Source organism: Monodelphis domestica, chromosome 6 (genome assembly GCF_027887165.1).
Source record: "Monodelphis domestica isolate mMonDom1 chromosome 6, mMonDom1.pri, whole genome shotgun sequence".
Lineage (NCBI taxonomy): Eukaryota > Metazoa > Chordata > Mammalia > Didelphimorphia > Didelphidae > Monodelphis > Monodelphis domestica.
The window spans coordinates 260,476,214-260,499,864 of NC_077232.1; the positions used below are offsets into that span (position 1 = coordinate 260,476,214).

The 23,651-nt window shown below is 36.3% G+C and overlaps 1 protein-coding gene across 1 annotated transcript in view; it reads right to left on the bottom strand.

Annotated features, from left to right (window-relative positions):
- Positions 1–566: 566 nt before the first annotated feature.
- LOC103106134 (B cell scaffold protein with ankyrin repeats 1) overlaps positions 567–23,651 on the bottom strand; it is an 80,378-nt gene continuing 57,293 nt past the window's right edge. The window contains exons 5-9 of the mRNA XM_016423039.2: positions 14,896–15,074; positions 8,039–8,102; positions 5,933–5,962; positions 3,072–3,127; positions 567–2,417 (exon numbers count right to left, since the gene is read on the bottom strand). Of these exons, the coding sequence (XP_016278525.2) occupies positions 2,358–2,417; positions 3,072–3,127; positions 5,933–5,962; positions 8,039–8,102; positions 14,896–15,074 (389 nt within the window). The 3' untranslated portion in view covers positions 567–2,357. The remainder of the gene's footprint in view (positions 2,418–3,071; positions 3,128–5,932; positions 5,963–8,038; positions 8,103–14,895; positions 15,075–23,651) is intronic.

Sequence of the window (23,651 nt, forward strand, 5' to 3'; positions counted from 1 at the left end):
TCTAGGAGTTGAGGCTGATTCCTTTTTTCTTTTACCATTCCTAAAAATGCCATCCTCCTCGGAGGCCCCTCATTTCAGAGGAGGCCTCATGGCTGGACGGTCTCTGAACTCCCCTTGGCTCAGGCTAGGCCAGAGAATGAGTATTTTTATTGAGATTTGAGTTAATTCTTGGTGACCATATGGATAATATATTAGTCAAAACCCTTAAATTTACCCCTTACAAAGCTTTTTAAGGGCAGGATATCCTGATGGTCTTTCTTTATGCCTGTATTTGTTTCTATTCTTAGGGCTTAGCATATAGTAAGGACTTAATGCTACTTATGTATGCACTTCTTCCTTGATCCTCACAAGAATAATTTTCAATATCTGTAAACACCAGAGGAAATTTCTGTCAGTTAATTTTTGAGTGCTAGAAATCTTAGAAAAATCCTCTTTTGTCTGTTTCTAGGTTATAGAGAATTGAATTAAATGAGTTCTATATGAGATCTTCTTTATAAAAAAGTCAAATAATTTGCTGGATAATTTTCATTTCTGATAGGCATAGAAAAAAGAAGCAGACTACTCTCTATCCCAAAATAGAATATATTTATTTTCACAAATCAGAAATGATTTTAAATATTCAATTTATTTATATCAAATGAACAGACATGTTTAAAATGAGAGCAACAGATTCTGTTGTGAGTTATTAAGTTACCATTTAGATATGAGATAAGATGGCAGGTCCATTCAATGGAAGATACCAGTCATAAACTAAAGGAGTTATTTACATTGAACAAAGAGAGAAGAAAGTTTATTTGTCTTCATGGCCATATGTTTATGTGTAAAAAAGATGATAGCAATTGTCTACAAATAGCCCATGAATGTAATGGACTTACATTTAAACCTGATGAATTTAGAAAATGTATCTATAAACTCAAGATTAAAAAAATGAATAAAAGAATCACCAGTAAATACAAATATTTCAGTATCCAAATAACAGTATTTTATAAGATACTCTGAACTTCTTTTACATATAGTTTTTAAAATACATGATAAATTTAACAGGATATTGGTCTTCTCTTTTGCTCTTCTTTTTGGCTTTCTTCTCGGTATTTAAAAATGTTTATTGATTTTTTTGGCCTTGATTTATATTACTACCCACTAACTTTCTCACTGTATCCCCAACTGAAGCCTTGCCTTATATCCAAATGGGTAGTCAAGAGAAATAAATCCACATTTTGGCCAGGCTTGGAGATGTGTCTTATTCTATAACACTGGTCCATCACTTCTCTATCAGGAGATGGCTGGAAAACTTCTGAAATCCCAACTGGTCACTGGTTTGATGAGTTAGGAAATCTTTCAGATATGAGCACATTATTGTACTCAGAATAAATCCTAATAAAAATTGAAGTTGTTCAATTGAACCCCCATGCTTCCTTCTTTTTTTCCCCAGGATGTAAGGAGTGAAGTATTTTGTTTATTAGCATAAGGGACATAGATTCATAACCTTGACATTGTTAAAATTTCTTTGCCCATTTGTGAAAATGGGAGATAGGTTCTCTAATGGCATGTGTATGTAATGTAATTACATTATGTAAGATACAAGGCATTTCCCAAGACCGAGATTATGCAACTGTCATATTTTGAATCAGTAAGTGACATAGTAGAGAGAGTACTAGACCTCAAGACAGCAAGATTTGAATTCAAATCCAGTCTCAGATATTTGTTAGCTGTGTGATTGTGGGGACCTCATTTAGCCTCTGTATCAGTTTCCTCATTATAAAAATGGGGTTAATACTAACATTTACTTCCCAAGGTTGTTGTGAGGATAAGATAAAACAAGATTTTTAAAGCATGTTTCAAACCCTAAAACATTATATAAATCCTCCCTGTTGTTATTACTATCATCATTTTATCTTAATGACCAAAATGTTCATTTTTCCACTCCTTAGTGGGGATAGTAACAATTGTTAAATTCATGGGCAATCCGAGAGGGAGAGACTTCTTTTCCTATTATATAAATTTGCCTTTGAAAAATCCAATAATCTAAACAAAGACTTGCTCCATTTAAAGATCCTTGGGACCCATTAGAATATTTTGAAAATAAGATTACAGGCTAATGTACTATTCAATAATGGATTAGCAATGGAAATGTTTCATCTAATACTCAGTGACAGTTCTATAGACAAATCTTTCAAAGAATCAATCATGGAGAACAGTCAAGTTACAAATGTTCATTCCTATAGGAAAAGCCAATGAAATATTTGAAAGTGCCAAATGTACTTGGTTGACCATTTTGACAGAGCCATGGTTACATAGACTTGTGCCTTCTTGGTTTTTAAAGCGATCTTTAAAATGTTGTTGAGACTTTTACTTTCTTAATTATCTTTTCTCCAACAGAAACCGTACTCCTTATCTATCTGGGGCCGAGGGGGAACCTGAAAGAAAAAAAGAAAGAGGTAGGATTTTATTTCTTCTTCTCACATCAGGGCAATCATATTAGCCTGTGACCTTTGTCTTCTATCATCCAATCAACAAGCTTTTAAAAAAATCCTCCCATGTGCCAAACTATATGATGAGATATGTTCAAAATATTTATGAAATAAATACATTTTGTTTTCCCCGTTTTATAGTCTGAAAATATTTTGCTTTATGAATACAGTGAGTTAGTGTGGTCTTTTATGTCTTGTAAACAACTCTTTGTTAAGAAGATCAACAATTGTCAGGAATTATGGATCTTCAGAGAGAAAGGTCACTTCCTAATGTCAATGAAAGACTATTTAGATCATCACAGACAAGTGGGAAGCCACTTTATCCTTAAATCTTTAGGTCTAACCTATTCATGCACAGAAGACCACAGGCAGAAGTGTTTGCTTAAGGGGCCATTTACATATCTTTTGTTGTAAAGAGAGTTTGTTGGGCCACACTGGTAAAAGCCTGTGTTGGCCATCCTTTTTACTGATACAGGTTAATATATCTCAAAGATTTTTTATTCATTCTTTTGTTCTTTTGTATTCATTATTATTAATTACCTCCCAATCGACAATCTTTGCCTTTGGGTTTTGTATGAGTTGAGAAAAATCTAAACATACCTTACTGGTAACTGGTGTTCCAAACAAAACATTTTCATTTTGAGAAGTTTCTTTAACTGGAAACAGAGAATTGATGTTAATATTTATAGGGAATTAACAGAGAAAAAAGAAGGGAGACCTGGATGTGGTGAGAAACTTTATCACCCACAAGGAACCATAATATTGCAAAACATGTTGATTTGTGGATGGAAGGAGAAAGTATGAGATTTGTTCAGTTTCCAATAGTGGTGGTGGGTCTGGTATTCTCTTGTCATCAATGATCTCATACTTAAATTAGGCACTAATTCAGTGTAAAATCAGCAGTCACATCCACTGTCTAATATTTATATTTTTACTATTCTGTTTCCCTACTATGGTAGTCATAAAACAACAAAAAAAAGTTGCTTAAAAGTTGCTTTTACTTCTCTCCCTGAAAGTCAATGGCAGATTAAAAAACTTCTGCCTCACCTCCAAGACATGAAAAGACTGCTGTCAATTCTTTGGCTCTCTGCTCATTATCTCTGTCTCTCCTCCTCCTCCTCCTTCTCCTCCTCCTTCTCTTTATCCTCTTCTCTTCTCTCTCTGCTTCTGTCTCTTTATCTATTTCTCTCATTCATTACCCCCTTTTTATTTAGAACATGCTTCCTTTGTTACATGATTCATGATTCCTAGAGCTGACAAGCAATTCCACTGGGTTATGCTTATTTCCATGTTATTCATATTTGTAGAAGAGTGGTCTTTTAATATTAAAACCTCAATCATATCCCCATGGGACCATGTGATTGATCACACATTTTTCTTCTGCATTTCTGCTCCCACAGTTCTTTCTCTGGATGTGGATAGCATTCTTTCTTGTAAATTCTGCTGGATTGTCCTGGGTTATTTCTCTCCTTCTTACTTTCTCTTCCTATCCCCATATAGTGGTAGGAAATAATTAGTATTTAGAGTTCTCTTGGATGATGTAGCAAAGTTAGCAATTAATTCACTGATATTTTCCTGCCCTACTTTATGTCAATATTTCTTTATCTGACTCGTACTCCAAATTTGTGAAATATGGCCCTTTTATTATACCATCATTCCCTTACAACTGGTTCATCAAATTCTATTTCATCATTCCTGATGTCCCCTCCACTTAAGTTGAACCCATGCAACTAGGTGCTTCTGGAGCACTCTTAGCTAGCCTTTGATGTTTAGTACATAGTAGGAAGTCACAGATAAAATCTCATCTTTTGATGAAACACCTTTCCAGATCTCCCTTAATGCTTGCATCTTCCCTCTGATCTTCTCTCCAACTCATCCTATCCAAATCTTGGTGCCATATAATTGTTGGCTTGTTGTCTTCCCATTTGACTAGGAGCTTCTTGAAGGCAGGGACTGATTTTTGACCATTCTTTGTATTCTCAGCACTTAGCACAGTGCCTGACACACAGTAGGTACTTAATAAAGGACTGCTGACTGACCCAATGGGCAGTTACAAGCGTACACACTTTAATTATTTTTTATGGTGCATCTCTCTTTCTTTCAAACTCTCCATTGTAGTAGAAAGCACATTAGATTTGGATTTAGAGGATCTAGACTATATCTTCATTCTATTAGTTACTTCTCAGGCAGGGTGTATGGGGTATGTATGCAATCTGGTGGTTGGGGTGAGGGTGGGAATGGAGTAACTGATGTTCCCTCAATGGCCCTTGATTTTATAAAATGAAGGATCTGTAACAGATGATTTTGAAAGTCCCTTCCTCCTCTTAATCTTATGATCAATTTCTATCACACCAATATTTTTGACACACCTTTATTAATATCCATAGCCTCATGCCAGACTCTAGATATATCACAAAAACATTCCCATTAAATGTCTCTGAAATGGGACATGTACAGAATACACATTTATGTAGCACTTTTTATATACCAGGCACTTTATAGATATTATATCATTTGATTCTTTCAACAACCTTGTGACATAGATGCTATTATTATTCTAATTTTATAGTCAAGGGACCTGAGGCAAACTAAGGGACTTGCCCAGAGTCACAAAGTTAATAAGTGCCTGATTTGAACTAACATCTTCCCAATTTCTGAACTAGGTTTCTATTCATGACACCATCTAACTGCCTGACACATTCCTCCTTGGCTGTGATAATAGCTCCCTCACTGAATTCTAGCCTTTTTCCAATCATCTTCTGGCCCTTCCCTTCTGCTTGCCCTTTTTTGGATGGTTCTTCTCATTTAATGAGAGTGCCCAGCCATATCTCCATCCCTCTCAAGTAATTCTTTAGAAATTCACTAGAATTTTTATCCTCAAGCCCTTTTACTCTTTCCCTTTTCAGGTTCCTTTTATGAGTTGACTTTGTCCATTAGAATGTAAGTTCCTTGTGGGCAGGGACTGCCTTTTGGCTGGTATTTATATTCTAGACCATGGCCCTGGTACATAGTAAATGCTCAATAAATGTTGAATGCTGACTGACAAAGAGATGATGTGGGTCTAGGAATAATGTCACTTCACTAGAAACATCAATAGTTCACATTTATAAAGAACTTCGTTTTTCTCTCAACAACATTGTGAAGGTAATAAAACAATTAATTTTCTCCAATATATGTACTATATATGGAGCCTTTTTGGTCATGAACCTTCCTAATCCAACTTGGTTTAGGCCAACAACTTGAGCCTCAAAATCAAGATGGACCAAAGTCAAGTGAAGTAGCCCAAGTGAACTCTCACTGTCTCAGCAAACACCTTCACTCTTTCTGAGTATTCACTGATTATAGCCCTTTCCAAACAATCCTAGAAGTGACCAATGGTTGCTATTGTACTAGGATCACTGGGGTCTCAGATTTTTTGTGTTTATGGATTAGACATCTTTTTTTTTTTTAGATATACTTACAATCTGGATGGTGAACAATGGTGATTTTATCTGTAAAGGAAAAAAGTCCATGGTAATTAATATTATTTAATTTGTTCTGATCCCCAACACCCCTTCTACCTTCTGTCCTTCCCTCCATCCATCTCTCTTTCTATCACTATAAGAAATGATTTTCTCTTTTGGAGTGATTCTGAAATTTCACATGGAGTCACAAATAAAATAATAAAATCCTGATGCCTTAACAACTATTCTTTAATTAGTCTTTAAATCATCCTTGAGAGCAGGGACAAGGTTCTTTTTTATGAGATTTTATCTGTCTATGGTTATCTCTTCTTACCTACACACACACATATAAGCATGTGTGTATAGCTATCTATATGCAGTGTTTTGCAAACCTGGAAGCACTACATAAATGCTAGTTATTAGTAGCCATATTGTTCCTTTCTTGGGAATTCATCTCTGGTACTTATGAACATGTGAACTTCTAATATTCTCTGGCACAGGAATAGAATTCTTCAGAGTTCTTTTAGCAGTAAAGAAGCTTTGGCATTTAGAACCTGAGGCATTCTTTAAAGCAATGGTTCTTAGCCTGGGATCCAGGAACTTAAAAAACCCCCACTAACTGCATTTTGGTATAGTTTTCTTTGTAATGCTCTGCATTCCATTTTGTACATTTAAAAGAATTATTCTGAGAGGGAGTCCATAGACATCACCAACTAGTAAAGAACGGCATGACATCAACAAAGAGTTATAAAATCCCATTTTAAAGAGACAATTTTCAAGGTTTTTAGAATGTCCTGTGACACAAAAAGTCTAAATGCTTAGTGAATCTAGATAGAGAGTACTTTTTTGTACGAGTTGCATGAAACAGTTGAAAATGCTACATGATATTAGAAATGGAAAAGGTAGTATAGTTGGGGTCATAAAAGTGGGTTAGTCAGCTCTTAATGTTCTATGGGAGTGGAGCCCTGGTAAGAGCTTTGGTAAGATAATTGCCCAGGTAATTTATATTTGGCTTTGGGAGGCATTGTGATTTGGGGGATAAATTTAACTTCTTAATTGTGTTTTCTTTAGACTAGCATTAAATTTGTTTTTCATTTACTGAGCACATGGTAATTAAAGGCTCAGGAAGTCTTCCCTAAGGCCTTCTGCTATATGTGGGAAGCCAACCTGAAATAATTAGTGAAGAATAGAGCATACTGGTAGAAGCTAGGTAGTTGATAACCAGGTCTAGAAATGGGAGGTCTTGGTTTCAAATCTGACCTCAGATACTTCTTAGCTGTGTGACTCTAGGCATGTCACTTAACTCCCATTGCTTAGCCCTTACTACTTTTATGCCTTAGAACTGATACACAGTATTGATTCTAAGACAGATAGTGAGGAATAGAACATATCTGTATGATAGAGAGAAAACAATAGCTATGAAGTATATGGAATGAATTGTCAATGATTTTACATGAAAAATAATAATTAATTATTAATATGGCTGTTGGAACACTATAGTCTCAGAAGAATTAAGGTTGAAAAAAAACCGTGAGGGCAGTGAGGATGCACATGGTAGACAAGTAAGGAAGAGCTGAGCAGGAACACTGGATATTGTCTGGGAGCTGTAAGAGCTGGAAGATGGGAACTAATGAGAACCAGTTACATTGCAAGAGTGAGGGCTGCCTATGTGCTACATTGGTATTCACCCAAAGAGACCCTAAGGAATCTATTCCTAGCACAGTGGATAGATCCCAAATTGAGAATTTAGATTTGGATGTGAAAAAAGGTGAACAAAAGGAGAAGGCAAGTGATCTGCCCTGGTGGAGGGAGTACCCACATTGACAAGTTCACAGAGCCACCAGAGGCACAGTGGAAAAGAGCTTTGTTATTTGGAGTCCTAGATCCAAATATTGATTTGGCCAATTACTGACTGTATAAACTGTGCAAAACTCAATCTCTATGGACCTCAGTTTTCTCATCTGTAAGATGAGGGGTGTGTGTGAAATTTAGACTGTTTCTGAGATTTTTTCCATTTCTAAATTTATGCTCCTAGGTTTTGAATGATAGGACTTTGTACTGAATTTTTATCACTCATAGATTAAATGTTTTTTTTTTTCTTAATGGTAGGTAACTTTAATTTACCGTAAAAGTTTTCTTCTTCTGGTCTTTTCCCAATAATGCAGTCTCGGAGCTGACGTAACTTTTCCTTAAGGAAAAACATATCCCCCAAAAGATGTTAATTATAGTTCTGTCATAGATAAAGTGGAATGCAGAAATAGATTTTTTTTTAACCAAGTTAACTTCCATTCTGTGTTGGCACTTGGTGCTTCAGAAAAGGGAAAGGAACTCAGGAAAAGAAGTAGGAACTCTTGAGACAAGTCTTACTCTCACCCTCTCTCCTCCCTCCCAGTCCCCTGTACCCATTGAATTACAATGCAAAGTGACATTCAATGTGTACTTATATCCCTAGTAATTTTATATTTTATATCTCCCAAGGCTCTATTCTACTCTCTTTTTTCTTCCTTCTCTGTACCATTTTGCTTAGTGCATCAGTTCCCATGGATCCAATTTATCATTTCTGTGAAGATAATTCTTGATCTCTTTATCCAGCTCTAATCTCTTTCCTGATCTCTAGTCTCACATCTCCAAATGCCTATTAAATATTGAACTGGCATTTAAAACTCAACATATTGCAAATTGAACTCATTATATGCCCCTCCAATCTCTTCCTTCTCCCTAACTTCTCTATTACTACCAAGGTCATTCTTCTTGACATTAAGAATGGGGTCTAGCTATCATTCTCAAATCCTCACTCTCTCCCACCCTTCATATCCAATCAACTGCCAATACTTATAGATTCTAATTCCATAGCATCTCTCAAAAAGGTCTTTTTCTCTCTTTGGACACTGCTACCACAATGGTACAAAGTCTTATCACTTTATACCTAGAGTATTGCAACAATCTTCTTCCAATCTTTCCCCATACCAGTACTTGCTTTAGTTGGTTATCAAAGTCATCTTTCTAAAGCCCAAGTATGACTATGGCATCATCCTCCCCCAGCCCCTTTCAGTGTAATTCAGTGGATCTCTACTGCCTTCAGAGTGGTTGTTAAAGACCTTCATAAATCATTCTAATCTAATACCCAATCCTCTTTATAGGGAAACTTGGGACTTCCATAATGATTAAAGGGCCAGGCATGGAATCAGAAAGATTTATCTTCGTGAGTTCAAAACCGGCCTCAGACACTTACTAGCTGTATGACCCTGGGCAAGTCACTGAACTGTTTGCCTCAGTTTCTTCATTGGTAAAATGAGCTAGAGAAGGAAAAGGCAAACCACTTCAGTATCTTTGCCAGGAAAACTCCAAGTGGGTTCATGAAAAGTTGGACAAAACTGAACACCTAAGACCTTTATATGTAGCAGTGGAGATGACTTCATCTTTGCCACTCATGCCTTATCAATATGCTTGGTTCTTTCTGTCTGCCAGATTGAAAGCCTGGAAGGTGGAAAAAAAACCTCTTCACTTTATAGTGGGCTCAGAATACCAGTCGTCTTCATTTACCACCAGCTTTGCTTAGCTAGATTCAACTCCATTATCTTCTTCATCATGTCAAGGGTACTCTGCTTCTGACAGCATCTTTCTTTTCAGTTTCCTTTTGGGTTTTGACTTCTTCCATTAGATTGTAAACTCCTTGAAGGCAGGGACAGGCAGTCTTTCTTTAGTCTTATTTTATGCCCAGCACTTAGCCCAGTGCCAAGATATACTAGGCACTTAAAAAAGTTTACTATATTATATCTATGAGGGATGATAATGGAGGTAATGATTACACTTGGCAGAATGTGCTACTCCTTTGGAGTACCTTGCCACTTTAGGTAGATTGATTGTCTTGCTTTGTTTGTGAAAGTTTGTTGGCAGTTGGTGGGGATGAGTGGCTCTTTCTCCACAGGAGTTATCTTCCCAAATGATGACTGTGAGATCTGGGATAGAAGCAGAACACCTGGTTTGGGGGATGTGGGGAAAACAGTGTTACCACTTCCAAAGGCTCTCATGTATATCAAGAAATATCTCCTCTGCTTTAGAATTTATTTGGCAAAGCACCATATCTCAGCATTTGCTATTCTGTTAAGAAAGTTTTGGACTTACCAAAATGCTTATTAATTTTCAAAATCCAGAAAAAGCCAAATCTATCCAGCTTTACCTACAACTGGGTCAGACAAAGTTGGAGTTGAAATTAGCTTATGTGAGGTGATACAAGGACTAGCTCCTGCTCCAAATTATGTTCTAACTGCCACACTGCATAAAATTAAAGAGTTTGTTTATTTGGTTAATTAATTATCTCCACAGCTATTTTATTTTCAATTAAATTTTCTTTGTGATGAACAATATAGTATACTCATATCATTTATTATTTATTGTGGGTTATCTTATTAAAATTCCCCTTTTACTTTTATTTTTAAAGATCTTTTTTCCCATTTGAATTAGTTTATTTAGTCAATTTAGAACATTATTCCTTGGTTACAATAATCACATTATTTCTCTCCTTCCCCTCCAGCCACTCTTCCCACAGCCAACATGCAATTTCATTGGGTATTACATGTGTCCTTGATCAGAACCCATTTCCATGTTGTTGTTTACACTAGGATGTTCATTTAGAATCTACATCCCCACCAATATGCCTTCAACCCATGTATTCAAGCAGTTGTTTTTCTTTTGTGTTTTTTACTCCCATAGTGTTTCCTCTGGATGTAGATAGTAGTTTTTCTCGTTAGATTCCTCCAAGTTGTTCAGGATCATTGCATTGCCACTAATAGAGAAGTCCATTACATTGGATTGTACCACAGTGTATCAGTCTCTGGGTACAATGTTCTCCTGGTTCTGCTCCTCTCACTCTGCATCAATTCCTGGAGGTTGTTCCAGTTATTTTTAAAGATCTTTCATTTTTCCAATCATATGTTAAAATACTTTTTGACATAGACTTTCCAAAATTATAAGATCCAAATTATCTCCCTCCTCTTTATGCCTGGATCTCCTGGATCTGGTAAGCAGTTTGATCTCTGTTATGCATATATTTTCATGTAAGACATACTTCCAAATTGGATCTTGTTGTAAGAGAATACTCATAAAAACCCAAACCCTAAAATAGAAATAGAAACTAAAATGAAAAATAATATGCTTTGATTGGCATTACAACTACAACAGTTCTTTCTCTGAAGATGGGTAGCAACTTCAGAGTCCATCAGAATTGTCTTGGATCATTGTATTGCTGAAAGTAGCTAAGTCTTTCAGAGTTTATCATTATATGATATTGCTATTACTGAGTACACTATTCTGTATATGCTATAACATTTCCCCCCAGTTTGTTGTTTCCCTTCTATTCTTGGTTATATTGGTTTGGTTTTGTTCAATCCCTTTTTAATTTAATATATTCAAAATTATTCATTTTACATCTCATAATGTTCTCTATTTCTTGTTTGTTCATAAATCCTTCCCTTCTCCATAGATCTGACAGGTAAACTGTTTTAGGTTCTTCTTATTTACTTATGGTATTATCCTTCATGTTTAAATCGAATATCCATTTTTACTTATTTTGGCATAGGGTGTGAGATATTGGTCTATATCTAATTTCTGCCATACTATACTTTGGTTTTCCCAGAAGTTTTTGTGAAATAGTGAATTCTTATCCCAAAATCTGAGATCTTTGGGTTTATAAAATACTAGATTGCTAAGATTATTTACCTGTCTTTTGCATATCTAATCTATTCCACTTATCCACCATTCTATTTCTTAGCCAGTACCAGATGACTTAGCTGATTACAGCTTTATAGTAGTAGTAGTAGTAGTCTCTCCGTAACTGAGGATGTGTGTTTTTGTGCACAAAGACACTTGTGCATGAAGATTTAAGTGGAAAAGTTGATGCACAGAGACAATCCCACTCTCTCGGCGTTGGAAGCCTGGGTCCAGTGGCATGAAAAGTCGTTACATCTGGAGACTTCCTCAGCTGCATTGGATGTCCGTGTTGTCTTTTGTGCTCCAACACGCCCTAAGCACTCCACAGTGCCTTGCTGCGTCGTAGTACAGTTTGAGATTTGGTACTGTTAAGCCATCTTTCTTCATATTTTTTCCTTATTAATTCCCTTAATATTCTTGTTTGTTCTTCCAGGTGAATTTTTGTTATCATCTTTTCTAGTTGTATAAAGTAATTTTTGGTAGTTTTATTGATATGGCACTGAATAAGTAAATTAGTTTTGGTGTAATTTAATTTTTTAAAATATTAGCTTGGACTACTCATGAATAAGTAATATTTTCTCAGTTGTTTATAACTGAGTTTATTAGAGTGAAAAGTGTTTTGTAATTATGTTCATATAATTCTTTCATTTCTCTTGGTGAGTAGAGTCCCAGGTATTTTATATTTTCTAGAGTTATTTTAAGTGGAATTTCTCTTTCTATATCTTGTTACTGGATTTTGTTGGTAATATATAGAAATGCTAATGATTTTTGGTTGCCAGATTTATTGGTATATAACTGGGCAAAATAGCTCCTAATGATTACTTTGATTTTCTCTTTATTGGTGGTAAATTCACCCTTTTCAATTTTGATACTGGTAATTTGATTTTCTTAAAGAAAACATGACTTTCAGGTAGACAAAAAAATCCTAAATTGTCTCTGCTGGATATATTTTCTATGACAATTGTTTTTCAATTTTTTCAGTCCTTTGATTTTCTTTTATTGTTTCTTGATGTCTCATGAAGTCATTAGCTTCTAATTGGCCAATTCAAATTTTTAAAGGAATTATTTTCTTCAGTGAAGTTTTCAACCTTTTTTTATATGGACAATTCTACTTAAAAAAAAAAAAAACCTTTTCTTCATTGAATTTCTGTGCTGTGCTTCTTTTTTCTTTTGGCCAGTTCTGCTTTTTAAGTTATTTTCTTTTTGTATTACCTTTATTTTTCATCCCTATTTTTCCTCTGTCTCTCTTGTTTGACCTTTGAATTCCTTTTTAAGCTCTTCCAAAGCCTGAGGTTAATTCTCATTTTTCTTTGAAGCTTTATGTTTAGATGCTTTGATCTTACTATTCCCTTCTGTGTCTGAATGTTACAAATCTCTGACTCCATAATAATTTTCTATAGTTAAGTGGTTTTTTTTAATGTTTGCTCATTTTCCTAGTCTTTTTCTTGACTTTTTTACATTAAAGGTGGACTCTGTTCTCAGGGTAGAGGTGGTACTTTCTTAAACTCCAGATTTTTCTTGCCATTACCCTTAGCTCTACTTTTGAGTTTCTGCAAGTTTCAGTTCTTCCAAGGTAGTATGATGGCCTGTAGGATGAGACCTCTGAAAGCTACCTCACATTGCTAATTCAATCTCCCCCAGAAATTGTTGATGGCTTGTGGGACTCAGAGCACTGTGAACTGCCTTGTGCTGGCACTTGGGGCCTAACTTCAGGTCTGGACAAGGTCTTTTTTCCTCACTCTTGGCTTACATAGTCCAGTTACAATGAAGATTGCCTTGTGCTGGGGCTTGGGGGCCTCAGCTTAGGCTTGGGCACGGATTCGATGTCTCACTCTAGGTCCATATCAGCTAAATACACTGCATACTGCCCTGCACTGGGTCTTGGCGTCTCACTCCAGGCTTGGGCAGGGAGGCTGTGAGTCTCCCCTTAGGCCTCTCTTCAGGCTTGTGCCATGGCTGAAAACTTCAAAGGGTGAGTGTGGGAGTGCTCTCCTGTTGGCAAAGTCTTGGAGACCCAAAGTAGGCTTCCATTCTGGGTTCAGAATCTGAAGCAAAAGATGTGGGATGGGGGGTGTTGCTGTTGGCTTGTGTGGGTACTCCTTGGAGCAGCTTTGCTCTCCCCTCACCCCAGTGAAATACACCTTTCAAGTTGTTTTCTGCAGGCAAATTGCTGCACTCTATCCCTTTGTTGGTTCTGTCACTCCAATATTCATTTTGAAGTGCTCTTTTAAGGGTGGTTGGAGAGGATTCTCAGAGCTTTCTGTGCTCCCACTCTGTTATCTTGGCTCTGCCCTCTACATTCAATGGTTTTCCCCCTTAGAACATGGGGTTTTTGATGGTAGGAAGACGGGAGGTAACATTTAGGAAATGCAGGCATATTCCATGGAGATCAGTTCTAGACTTTAGCTAACAGAAATATATAGGCTGATTTGGTCTTGGGTACTGCCAGGACATGAAAAAAAGGAGAGAAAGGGGGGCTGCTAGTGGAAAGGAAGAACAAAACAAAAGACAATCGAAGTCATAATTTTGCCCCATTCCTGCTCTTTCCAAATCTTTTAGGCATTAACCCAGTGATCTCTAATTTTCCTATTGCCCACTGCATTATTTGAATGTGCTTTGGTTTTAATTCACAGCACAGCACTGGATATTTTAAATAGTCACCTTAGCTAATTAACAATAATAAGATATTCCTTTGACTTCAGAGCTCTGGCAAAAAATTACTAAGACACTAAGGATGCCAGGAAGGGAGAGAGTTTGGGAAACTCTGCCTTAGGTTAACTGAGCACAAATAATCAATACTCTGATAAATCTAATACAAATGTAAGTGTTAAGAATGGGAATGGCAGAACCAACTAGATTTCTTTGGGGACTATTTTCTGTTTCATCTTCCTGCCAGTTCTTTAATTGTCTGATCTTTTCAGTCTTTCTTCTGGGGGCTGAGCAGGTAGTAATGCTCCAGATTGCCTCTCACTTAATCCCAGAAATGATTTTCATGTAACATTCAGATGTGTTCAAATGCAACTTTGTAAGCTGAATAAATATTTGTTTAGATACAAGTCATTTCAAAAGTAAATGCACCAATGATTTTTAAATCTGCCATTTGCTTATTTAAAAGCTTTCAATTAGAAGTATTAAGGCATTTGGTTTGTTAATAGATAGAAATTCAAAGTCCTGGGCTATAGCTCCAGACTGTGTTAAGAGTTTAAGAGCAGAGGGACCAGGAGCTCAGTGATTAAAGACAATCTCTGGAAACAGATCTGGGTCCCTATTACCTGTTGAATAACTTCAAGTCCGCTCTTCTCATTTTGCCACTGTTTGAATTTCATCAGGGCTTCATCCACAGAGATTTCTCCATTTTTTACTTTTTCTTGCAAAAGGATGAGTTCCTCTTGGCCGGAAGGTATACAGCATTTCAGGGCAGAGCAGGGTTGATTGTCCACTCGGATTCTATCTAGATTTGTACAAGGGAAAGAATTTTGAAACATCGGTCAACATTTGGATGTTTTTGGATTCCTCTATTCCTTTAAATATTCCTTAGCAGTTGCAAAAATAGATCATTGAAGGCATTTTATAACAATTGAGACCTTGAAAGAAAAATGAGACATTAAAATAAGGAATTCACGGTATAGAGAGGAGATTATTCTTTCTTCCTCTTTCCTCTTGTGTAGCTGGATGGCTAAACTGGCCCACCAGCCTCTGACCAACCATCTATTTTACTCCAACATGATGATGTCATTGGTCCTCTTCAAAAATGAAGGATGATCAACAATCATATCAGGAAGGCAGTGACAGAAAATGCAGGACTATTCAAGGATGCTGAATTTAGCTTCACTATTTCACTTCCTTCTATTGATTCAGCACAAGAGAAAAAAGATAGAATTCTCTGAGAATGTAAATGACCCCAAGTAGAGGCAGTCAGGTGGTGTTAGGGATAGAGAGCTGGACCTAAAGTCAGAAAGACTTGAGTTCAAATATGACCACAGACAGTGTGACGTTGAGTCTTAATTTCAATTTCCTCAACTATAAAATAAATAGTATCTATCTCACAGGAATTGTTTTGATAGTCAAATGAAATTATATTTATAAATCACTTATATGTTTGGCACATAGTAGGCTCCTAACAACAATAACAACAACCAATTTCAAACCCTTAAGTTTTTAGAATTGATACTAAGTTTTGGTTCTTAGACAGAAGGATGGTAAAGGTAGGTAATTGTAGTTAGGTGAATTACCCAGGATCACACAGCTAGAAAGTGTCTGAGGTGAAATTTGAACCCAGGTCTTCCTGCATTTGTGCTCTATCCACTGTGCTACCCAGCTGTCTTGGAATTGATGCTTTTCAGGATAAAGGTAATACTTTACATCTATCCCTGTTTCATTTTATCATAATGAAGTTGGCCCAAACTATACTCTGTCAGTGTTTTTTGGGATTGGATTGTGATCTTCTCTATTAGTTATTCCTCCCTGCTATCTACAAAGTTGGTAGACTTTTATCTAAGTCACTGATAAAAAATATTGAGAGCCCTGGGGGTCTCCTTTCAAGTTGACATTAAAACTTTAATATCTTTGAATATAATGTCTTTGGATATAATGATGCAATCATTTTCAAACCTGCCTAACACCTAATAATCTGGCTAATATATCTCTATCTTTTCCATAGCACTAATGTGGGGAAAGCTAGGTGGCACAATGGACAGGACAACAGGAAAATCAGAAAGACTCATTTCATGAGTTCAAATTTGACCTCAGACACTTACAACCTGTGAGACTCTGGGCAAGTCATTTAACCTTGATTGCCTCAGTTTCCTCATCTGTAAAATGAGCTGGAAAGGGAAATGGCAAATCACTCTAGTACATTTTCAGTGAAAACCCCAAATAGGGTCATGAAGAATCAGACATTACTGAAAGACAACAAAAGAATAAGCGACTATTACTGAGACAGCGGGGACCCTGAAGTTTATCGTTTCAGAGTTGGGAGATACTTTGAGCACACAGGTTTTCTTCAATCATATGCCTCTGTCAGGCACTCTTCTCAACAAAGACTAAGTGCATTGGTGGGAAAGTGTGACTCAAGTTTATGTGTGGATTGAGATGTATTTATTTATAATTTGTGCATTTACTTTGATACATGTGATGTTATAATTTCTTTTGCTTTGTACTTGGGTAAATGGTTATGTTTAAGATCTAACAGTGTTATTATTGTGAGTGGCTGGTTGTATAAATAGAACATGCTGGTATTTAGCTCAGAAGTGAAGGCCAAAAATGGCCCCAGGGTTGGAACCTTGCATAACTAGAAGGATGCTGTTGTCAACAGAGAGGATTCTCCAGGATAAATATCCACATGGCCAAGGGATGAGTCAGAAGGTCCACATCTGAGTCTTGGTTCTGCCACTTACAACCTGGAGAACTCCAGGTAAGCTACTTAGACTAAGAAAGGCTTTCGAACCTAAAGAGAGGGTTTAATATCTAATCCTGGAGGTAGTAGAGAAGAACCACTGAATTTTCCTGAGCGCACGTATATGTGTCTGGTGGGGTAGGGGTAAGACTTTTTACTTAGGAGAATGGCTTTGGCAGCTCTGCAAAGGAGGTATGGATTGGGGGCTTCTTTCCTGCTGCCTAAAAATATACCCATGCTTCCTCCATGTTTAAAGACTTTCAATTGAGTTCACTTGAGTTCTTGCTATCATATCATATCAAATCTCCTCTTTTTCCAGCAGGAAGAAGGATGAAAGAGAAAGAGAAAGTAAGTGTTGTTAATTGAGAAAAAATTAAATAAAAAATTTAAATCTTTAATCACTCTCTTTTGCCTTTAGCATAAAATACCAACTCCTCAAAATGGCATTTAATAATAATAGCTAGCATTTATAAAGTGCTTTAAGATTTGAGAAGTTCTTTCTAAACATTATCTTATTTTCTCTTCACAACAGCTCTGGGAGGTAGGTGCCTTTATCCCCATTTTACAGATGAGGAGAAATGGAGGAAGACAATAGTTGTCCATGGTCACATAGCTAGCAAGTATCTGAGACTGTATATGAACTAAGTTCTTACCTACTCCAGATCCAAAGCTTTAGCCATTGAGTCACTTTGAGGTTGTTATTAATCATTTCAGTGGTGTCCAACTCTTTATGTCCCTGTTCAAGATTTTCTTTTTTCTTTTTCAATTTTTCAATTTGATTTAAAAATTTTCCTGTGGTTACATGATTCTTGTTGTCTCCCTCCTCTCTTTCTACCCCTCTCCTGGAGCTGACAAGGAATTCCACTGGGTTATGCTTGTATTATCACTCAAAACCTATTTCCATATTATTCATTTTTGTAAAAGATTAATCTTTTAAAATCCAAACCCCAAATCATATACCTATACAAACAAGTAATAAATCATACATCAATGTTTTCTTGACAAAGATACTAGACTGTTTTGCCATGTCCTTCTCCAGATGAGGAAATTGAGACATGAGACATGCTATTTCCTTCTTAGAATGTAAGGAAATCAAAGTAAGCTCCTTTCCCCATCTTGTCTTCATATCTCTATCACTTGGCATATAGGAGAGGTTAATAAATACTTATCACTTGATGGTTGATATATCGCCTCTCAGACATGGTTACTCTCTGAACAATTTTTCTATGTTATAAGAAAGGGTTTTGTGGGGAAAATGTGAGTGCACATTGGGAGTGACATTAGTGAAGAAACAAAAGAAAGGTTAATAAAACGTTTTTTTTTTTAAAGAAGCAAATTTCCCTTTACTGGAGGACTTTTTGTAATAATGATGATGATAATAGAGGTCACATTTATATGCTATGGTAGCTACGTGGTACAGTGGATAGAGTCCTGGTTCTGGAGTAAGGGAGACTCTTCTTCATGAATTCAAATCAAGCCACAGACACTTTACTAGCTGTGTGATCACAGGTCACTTAATCCTGTTTGTCTCAGTTTCCTCATCTGTCAAATGAGCTAGAAAAGGAAATGGCAAACCACTCAAATATCTTTACCAAGAAAACTCTAAATGGGGTCATGGAGAGTTGGCCATGAGTAAAAATGACTGAACAATGACAAGAAGCATTTATATAAAACATTTAAGTTTGCAAAGCACCGTACAAATGTTATCTCATTAGGTTCTCACAACAACTCTGAGCAGGTAGATGCTGTTATTATCTTCTTTTTACAGATGAGGAAATTGAGAATCTAAGCTATTTTCCCAGAATCCAGGAATAATCTGAGGCCAGATTTGAACTCTCATCTTCCTGCCTCTAAACCTTATGCAACTGTCTCTAAATTCTGTGTCTCTAAGAGGTAGATGACCTCTTCTCAAGTGTTCAAGTAGGAGTAAATCTTAAAGACCCTAATGTCCCTTTCAATTCTAAGATAATATGACTCTGAAATTACTACTCAATTTGAAAGGTAGTGATGCTAATATTTGGGAGATGGGAGATCTTAATAAGCATTTCAACATCAGTCTTTCATCTTGCAAAATTCTCTATCCATGACACAATTTACAGTGAAATTTTCCCTCACCAGAATTGTTTTCTCTTTCAGTGTCTAGGAACCCATGTTCATCACTGTTAGTAGGGCTAGTGAATGTTTGAGCTGGCCAGGATATGTGAGGGCATCTCTCTGTAGTAGAATGAGACTGATAGGTGCAATGTAAGAAAGAGAGATCTAGGATTAGGATTAGGCATGAGACCAAAGGAATGACTGACTGGTACAGCCACTGGGGATAAGATACCTATTTGATTCCCCAAGTTGTTCAATCTTTCCATTCCAATCTAGAGATCAGAAGAAGTGAGTACCATTTTAGAGAAACCACCACTACTGGGATTTACTTTCTGAAGCTACACATTGCTTCACATGAATACACAAGACTCTAATTGTCAATTGTCTTGATTCTTTCGGGAACTTTCTTGTCTTTTCTTTTTGGAAGCTCTGTGACTCATGAACTAACAAGATGTCAACATATTCTGTATTCTAAATCTTTTTCTTCAGGGATGATGGAGCATGCAATCCCCAGGGAACTGGAGGAACATAGGTAAGCCGCAGGGCTTACTGGTTCAGCAGCAAAAGATGTAGTTAGCAATCAAGAATCTGCTCCATACAGCACTTACTCTCAACAAACCCACAAGCTCAAATTCGAAGAAAAAAATCATGAGCTGAAATGCACTAAATTTCTATGAAGTATCCCTCCCAGGGCAAATAAGAGTTCATCCATAAGGGTCCATCTTTCCTAGGCTATGTCTGTTACTCTAATGCTTGGTGACTTTCTGGCTAACTGTGAGATCCATTCTACTCTGTCACCCATGAATTTGAAATCTTTCCTTATGAAGCTGTCATAAAATAAGCCCCCACTGGTGAACCCCTGAGGTAATCAGGCAAAGCATTAACAAGCCACACATGACACCCAATTCTCATGTTTGTACTTCCTTTCAGTTATATCCTCTATCAAACTTCCTGATTTCAGTTACTAAAATGTATGTTTGTTTTCTCCAACTAGGTGTTGGTGGTGAGTCTGATGGACAAGTTATTGCTGTTTAGTGGTTTTGGCTGTGTCTGACTCTTCATGACCCCATTTGGAGTTTTCTTGGCAGGGATAATGGAATGATTTATCATTTCCCTTTCCAGCTCAGTTAATAGATGAGGAAATGGAGGCAAAATTAAGTGACTTGTCCAGGATCTTTTTGGTCTTCTTGTTTTCAGTCTATCCACCAAGAGAGTGTACTCATGTCGGGGAATACAATACCAGAAAGGCAGTGTGGTTTAGTGCTATAGAGATGCCGTCAAAATCAGGAAAACCTTGGATCAAGTCTCACTTCTGACACATACTGACTATTTGACTCTGGGCAAGACACTTAACCTCTGTTTGGATCAGTTTCCTCATCTCTAATTTGGGGTTTATAATAGTATCTATCTTCCAGGGATGTTATGAAGATCAAAAGTGTTAATAATTATAAAGTTTAGTGCTTGGCACAAAGCAAGTGCTTTATAAAATTAGTTATTATTATTATTATTATTATTACTTCTTAGAGCCCCTGACAACTTTTTAAGCCTAGAAGTTGAAGAGAAGGTGTTATCTGCATGGTAGAGAATGTTTCATCACTAGGAGTTTCTAACGTTGATGAAATGTCAGGTCTCAACCAAAAGAAATACACAGCAATTTTGGTGGTGGGGGATACTAACAACTGAAGGACTCAGCAAAGATCCAGAGGCAGGCAGCACTTGATCTGCTTTTTGAAGGAAGAAAGGAATTCTAAGATATAGGGAGGCATTTAAGGCTGGGGAACAGTAAAAATGTGATAGTGTCACCTTTAAGAGGGATTGTATAATAATCCTTAAAAGATTGGTTGGATCCTGCATGTAAAGAACTTTAGGAGTTTATATTTAATTCTTTAGGTAATCAGGAGACACTGGAGTTTTTTGATGAAGGGATTGACATGGTGCAAGCTTGAATTTTTTAATCAGAAAGCTCAAAATCTTGATAAGTTGCCAGTTTGGCATACTAGCATCAAAATGAAAATTTGAATTCATTACCTCTTTTCTACCTTAAGAAAGAAAAGGGGAAACAGAAAGCAACTCACAGAAAAAAACCCTAACAACAACTTGTGACCCATTAATTACTTGGTAAAATCTTCAGGCTAATGTTATGCATTCAGAATATTATTCTGAGGTAATATTCTTTATCTTTCATAGGTTCAAGTCCCACCTTTGATAGTTATGTAACCATGTGCTAACTATTAGAGTTTTTGAGTCTCTGCTTTCTGACTTATAAAATAATACCTTCTATATCTATTTCAGAATATGAGACTATGAAGCTCAAATGAGATAAGACATAAATTGTGAAGGGTTTTCAATAGTTCATTTGTTATTATTATCATGTAATGATAGTTTTCCAATATATTTCTGACAAAATAGTTATGGTAGTTATCATGACTATTAACATAATTTAGTTCAAAATCATTTATGAAGAGCCCTTCCAGACAGATTTTTGTGGCAAACTTCTCACTTAAAAGTTGGGCAATATATTAATATCCTTCTCTTGCTAAATGTCTCATTTTTTTCTTCCTTCAAGGTTCAACTCATGTGACATCTCCTTCATGAAACTGTCTCCATCATAACCTACTTGGAGTAACTTCTAGAACCTTCCTCCATTCTTTCTCTCACTTGAAAGTTTTAAATTTGATTCAAATTTTTCATATCCCTTTGTTCCTCCCCTTGGTACTTATCTCATTTTACTTTATATTATAATTAGGTGGAACAATGAATAGAGTGCTATGTGTAGAATTAAGAGGTTCTGAATTCAAATCTGACCTAATATACTTTGTATATTTGAGAACCTGGTCTAGTCACTTAATCTCTGCCTGCCTCGGTTTCAGCTGTAAAATGGGGATAATAATAACACTTACCTACAAAAGTTAGTATGAGGATCAAATGAGATAATATTTGTAAAGCACTTATTACAATACCTCATTATTATTATTATTATTATTATTATTATTATTATTTGTGTTTATGACTTCACTATTAAATGGAAACCTCCTTAAGGGTAGGGATTGAGTAAATTACCTTTGTAGCTCCAGCAGTAGTTAAACATTTACTGAATTGAATTGCATTACTAACCTCAAGCAAGTCAGCACTAGATATCCTCACTATCTAGAACTCTGGCAATTATATTTTCTCTCCTTAATTTTGTTCATTATGTAAGTGGAGATTTCCATATTCTTGACTTTCTTAGCAAAGTCCCATATCCATCCTCTTCCAGGAAAGTGGTATATCCACTAATTGCATCCAAAAGATTGCAGAATTAATCAGATCGGTTAGAGGATCTCCTAATTAAATCCTCATATTTCATTTTCCTATACTATGACTTTCCTATTGTATTGTCATTTTATTTTTCAGTTGAAGAAATAGAAATTTCCCTATTGAGAATTAACCCCATCATTCCCAACAGCAAAGCCCTCCATTAATTGAGAGTTTTGTAACTGTGGATAAACATTTTAACTTCGTTGAGCCTCACAGCCATGATTGATAATGTGAAAGGATGGGACCAGATGATCTCTAAGGTAGCATCTTTCCCTTACATTCTGGGTTCTTTTACTTTAAGGATCCATAATTTCATACTTGTTGTATCTGTGTAGACTTTTTTTTTGTAGACTGTGTAGACAGCCTTTTATGCCTTAATAGATGGCCCTGATGCATTGTTTTAGCTGAAGGGAAAAAATAATTTCCTCAAAGAGACCAGTCTTTGGAATGAACCAGGCTGGTCCTTGGACAATCAACAGATACAGATATTGGTGGATCCATACATGAAGCCTGTCTGGATGAGCAGAATTTAGTAAAGCTAGCATACCTTTTATTATTATTTTCAAAAACCCTTACTTTATATTTTAGAATCAATACCAAGTTTAGGTTTCAAGGCAGAAGAGTAGTTAGGGCTAGACATTTGGAGTTAAGTGACTTGTCCAGAGTCACAGAGCTAAGAAGTATCTGATGTCAGATTTGAATCCAAGACCTCTCATTTCTAGTCCTGCCTCTCTATTCATTGTGGCATATCCTTTAATAATCCTCATGCCACAACAAAATGTTGGTTTTTTATGACCCGGTGTTAATGTACAATAGAGTAAGTTGAAATTATGATACTAAATAATTATAATGTGAATGTTTAAGGCTGTTTTCCCTTCAAAGAGCTCAAACCACTGCATATACTCCCTTATTGGGGAGTATAATATAATTTTTTGAGATATGTTTTGGGTACTAGTGAGGAATAGTAATCTTGTCTGTTCCATCCAGCTTCTGCTGTAATTTTTGGGATCCTAATTGCATAATAGCTGCATCCACCTGGAGGACTTTCATTTCTCTTCTTTGAAAATTGCAGGTCCAGAGGGAGGATAGAAGTAGATTTTAAGGAAATAAATGTCTTACTTCCAACTATTATGAAATCAATAAAGATCAAGAAGCCATCAATTACATGGAGTTTATGATAAAATAACCCACAGGCAGAATAACTAGGTGATACTGGATAGTTTGAGATGAGCTTTATTGTGA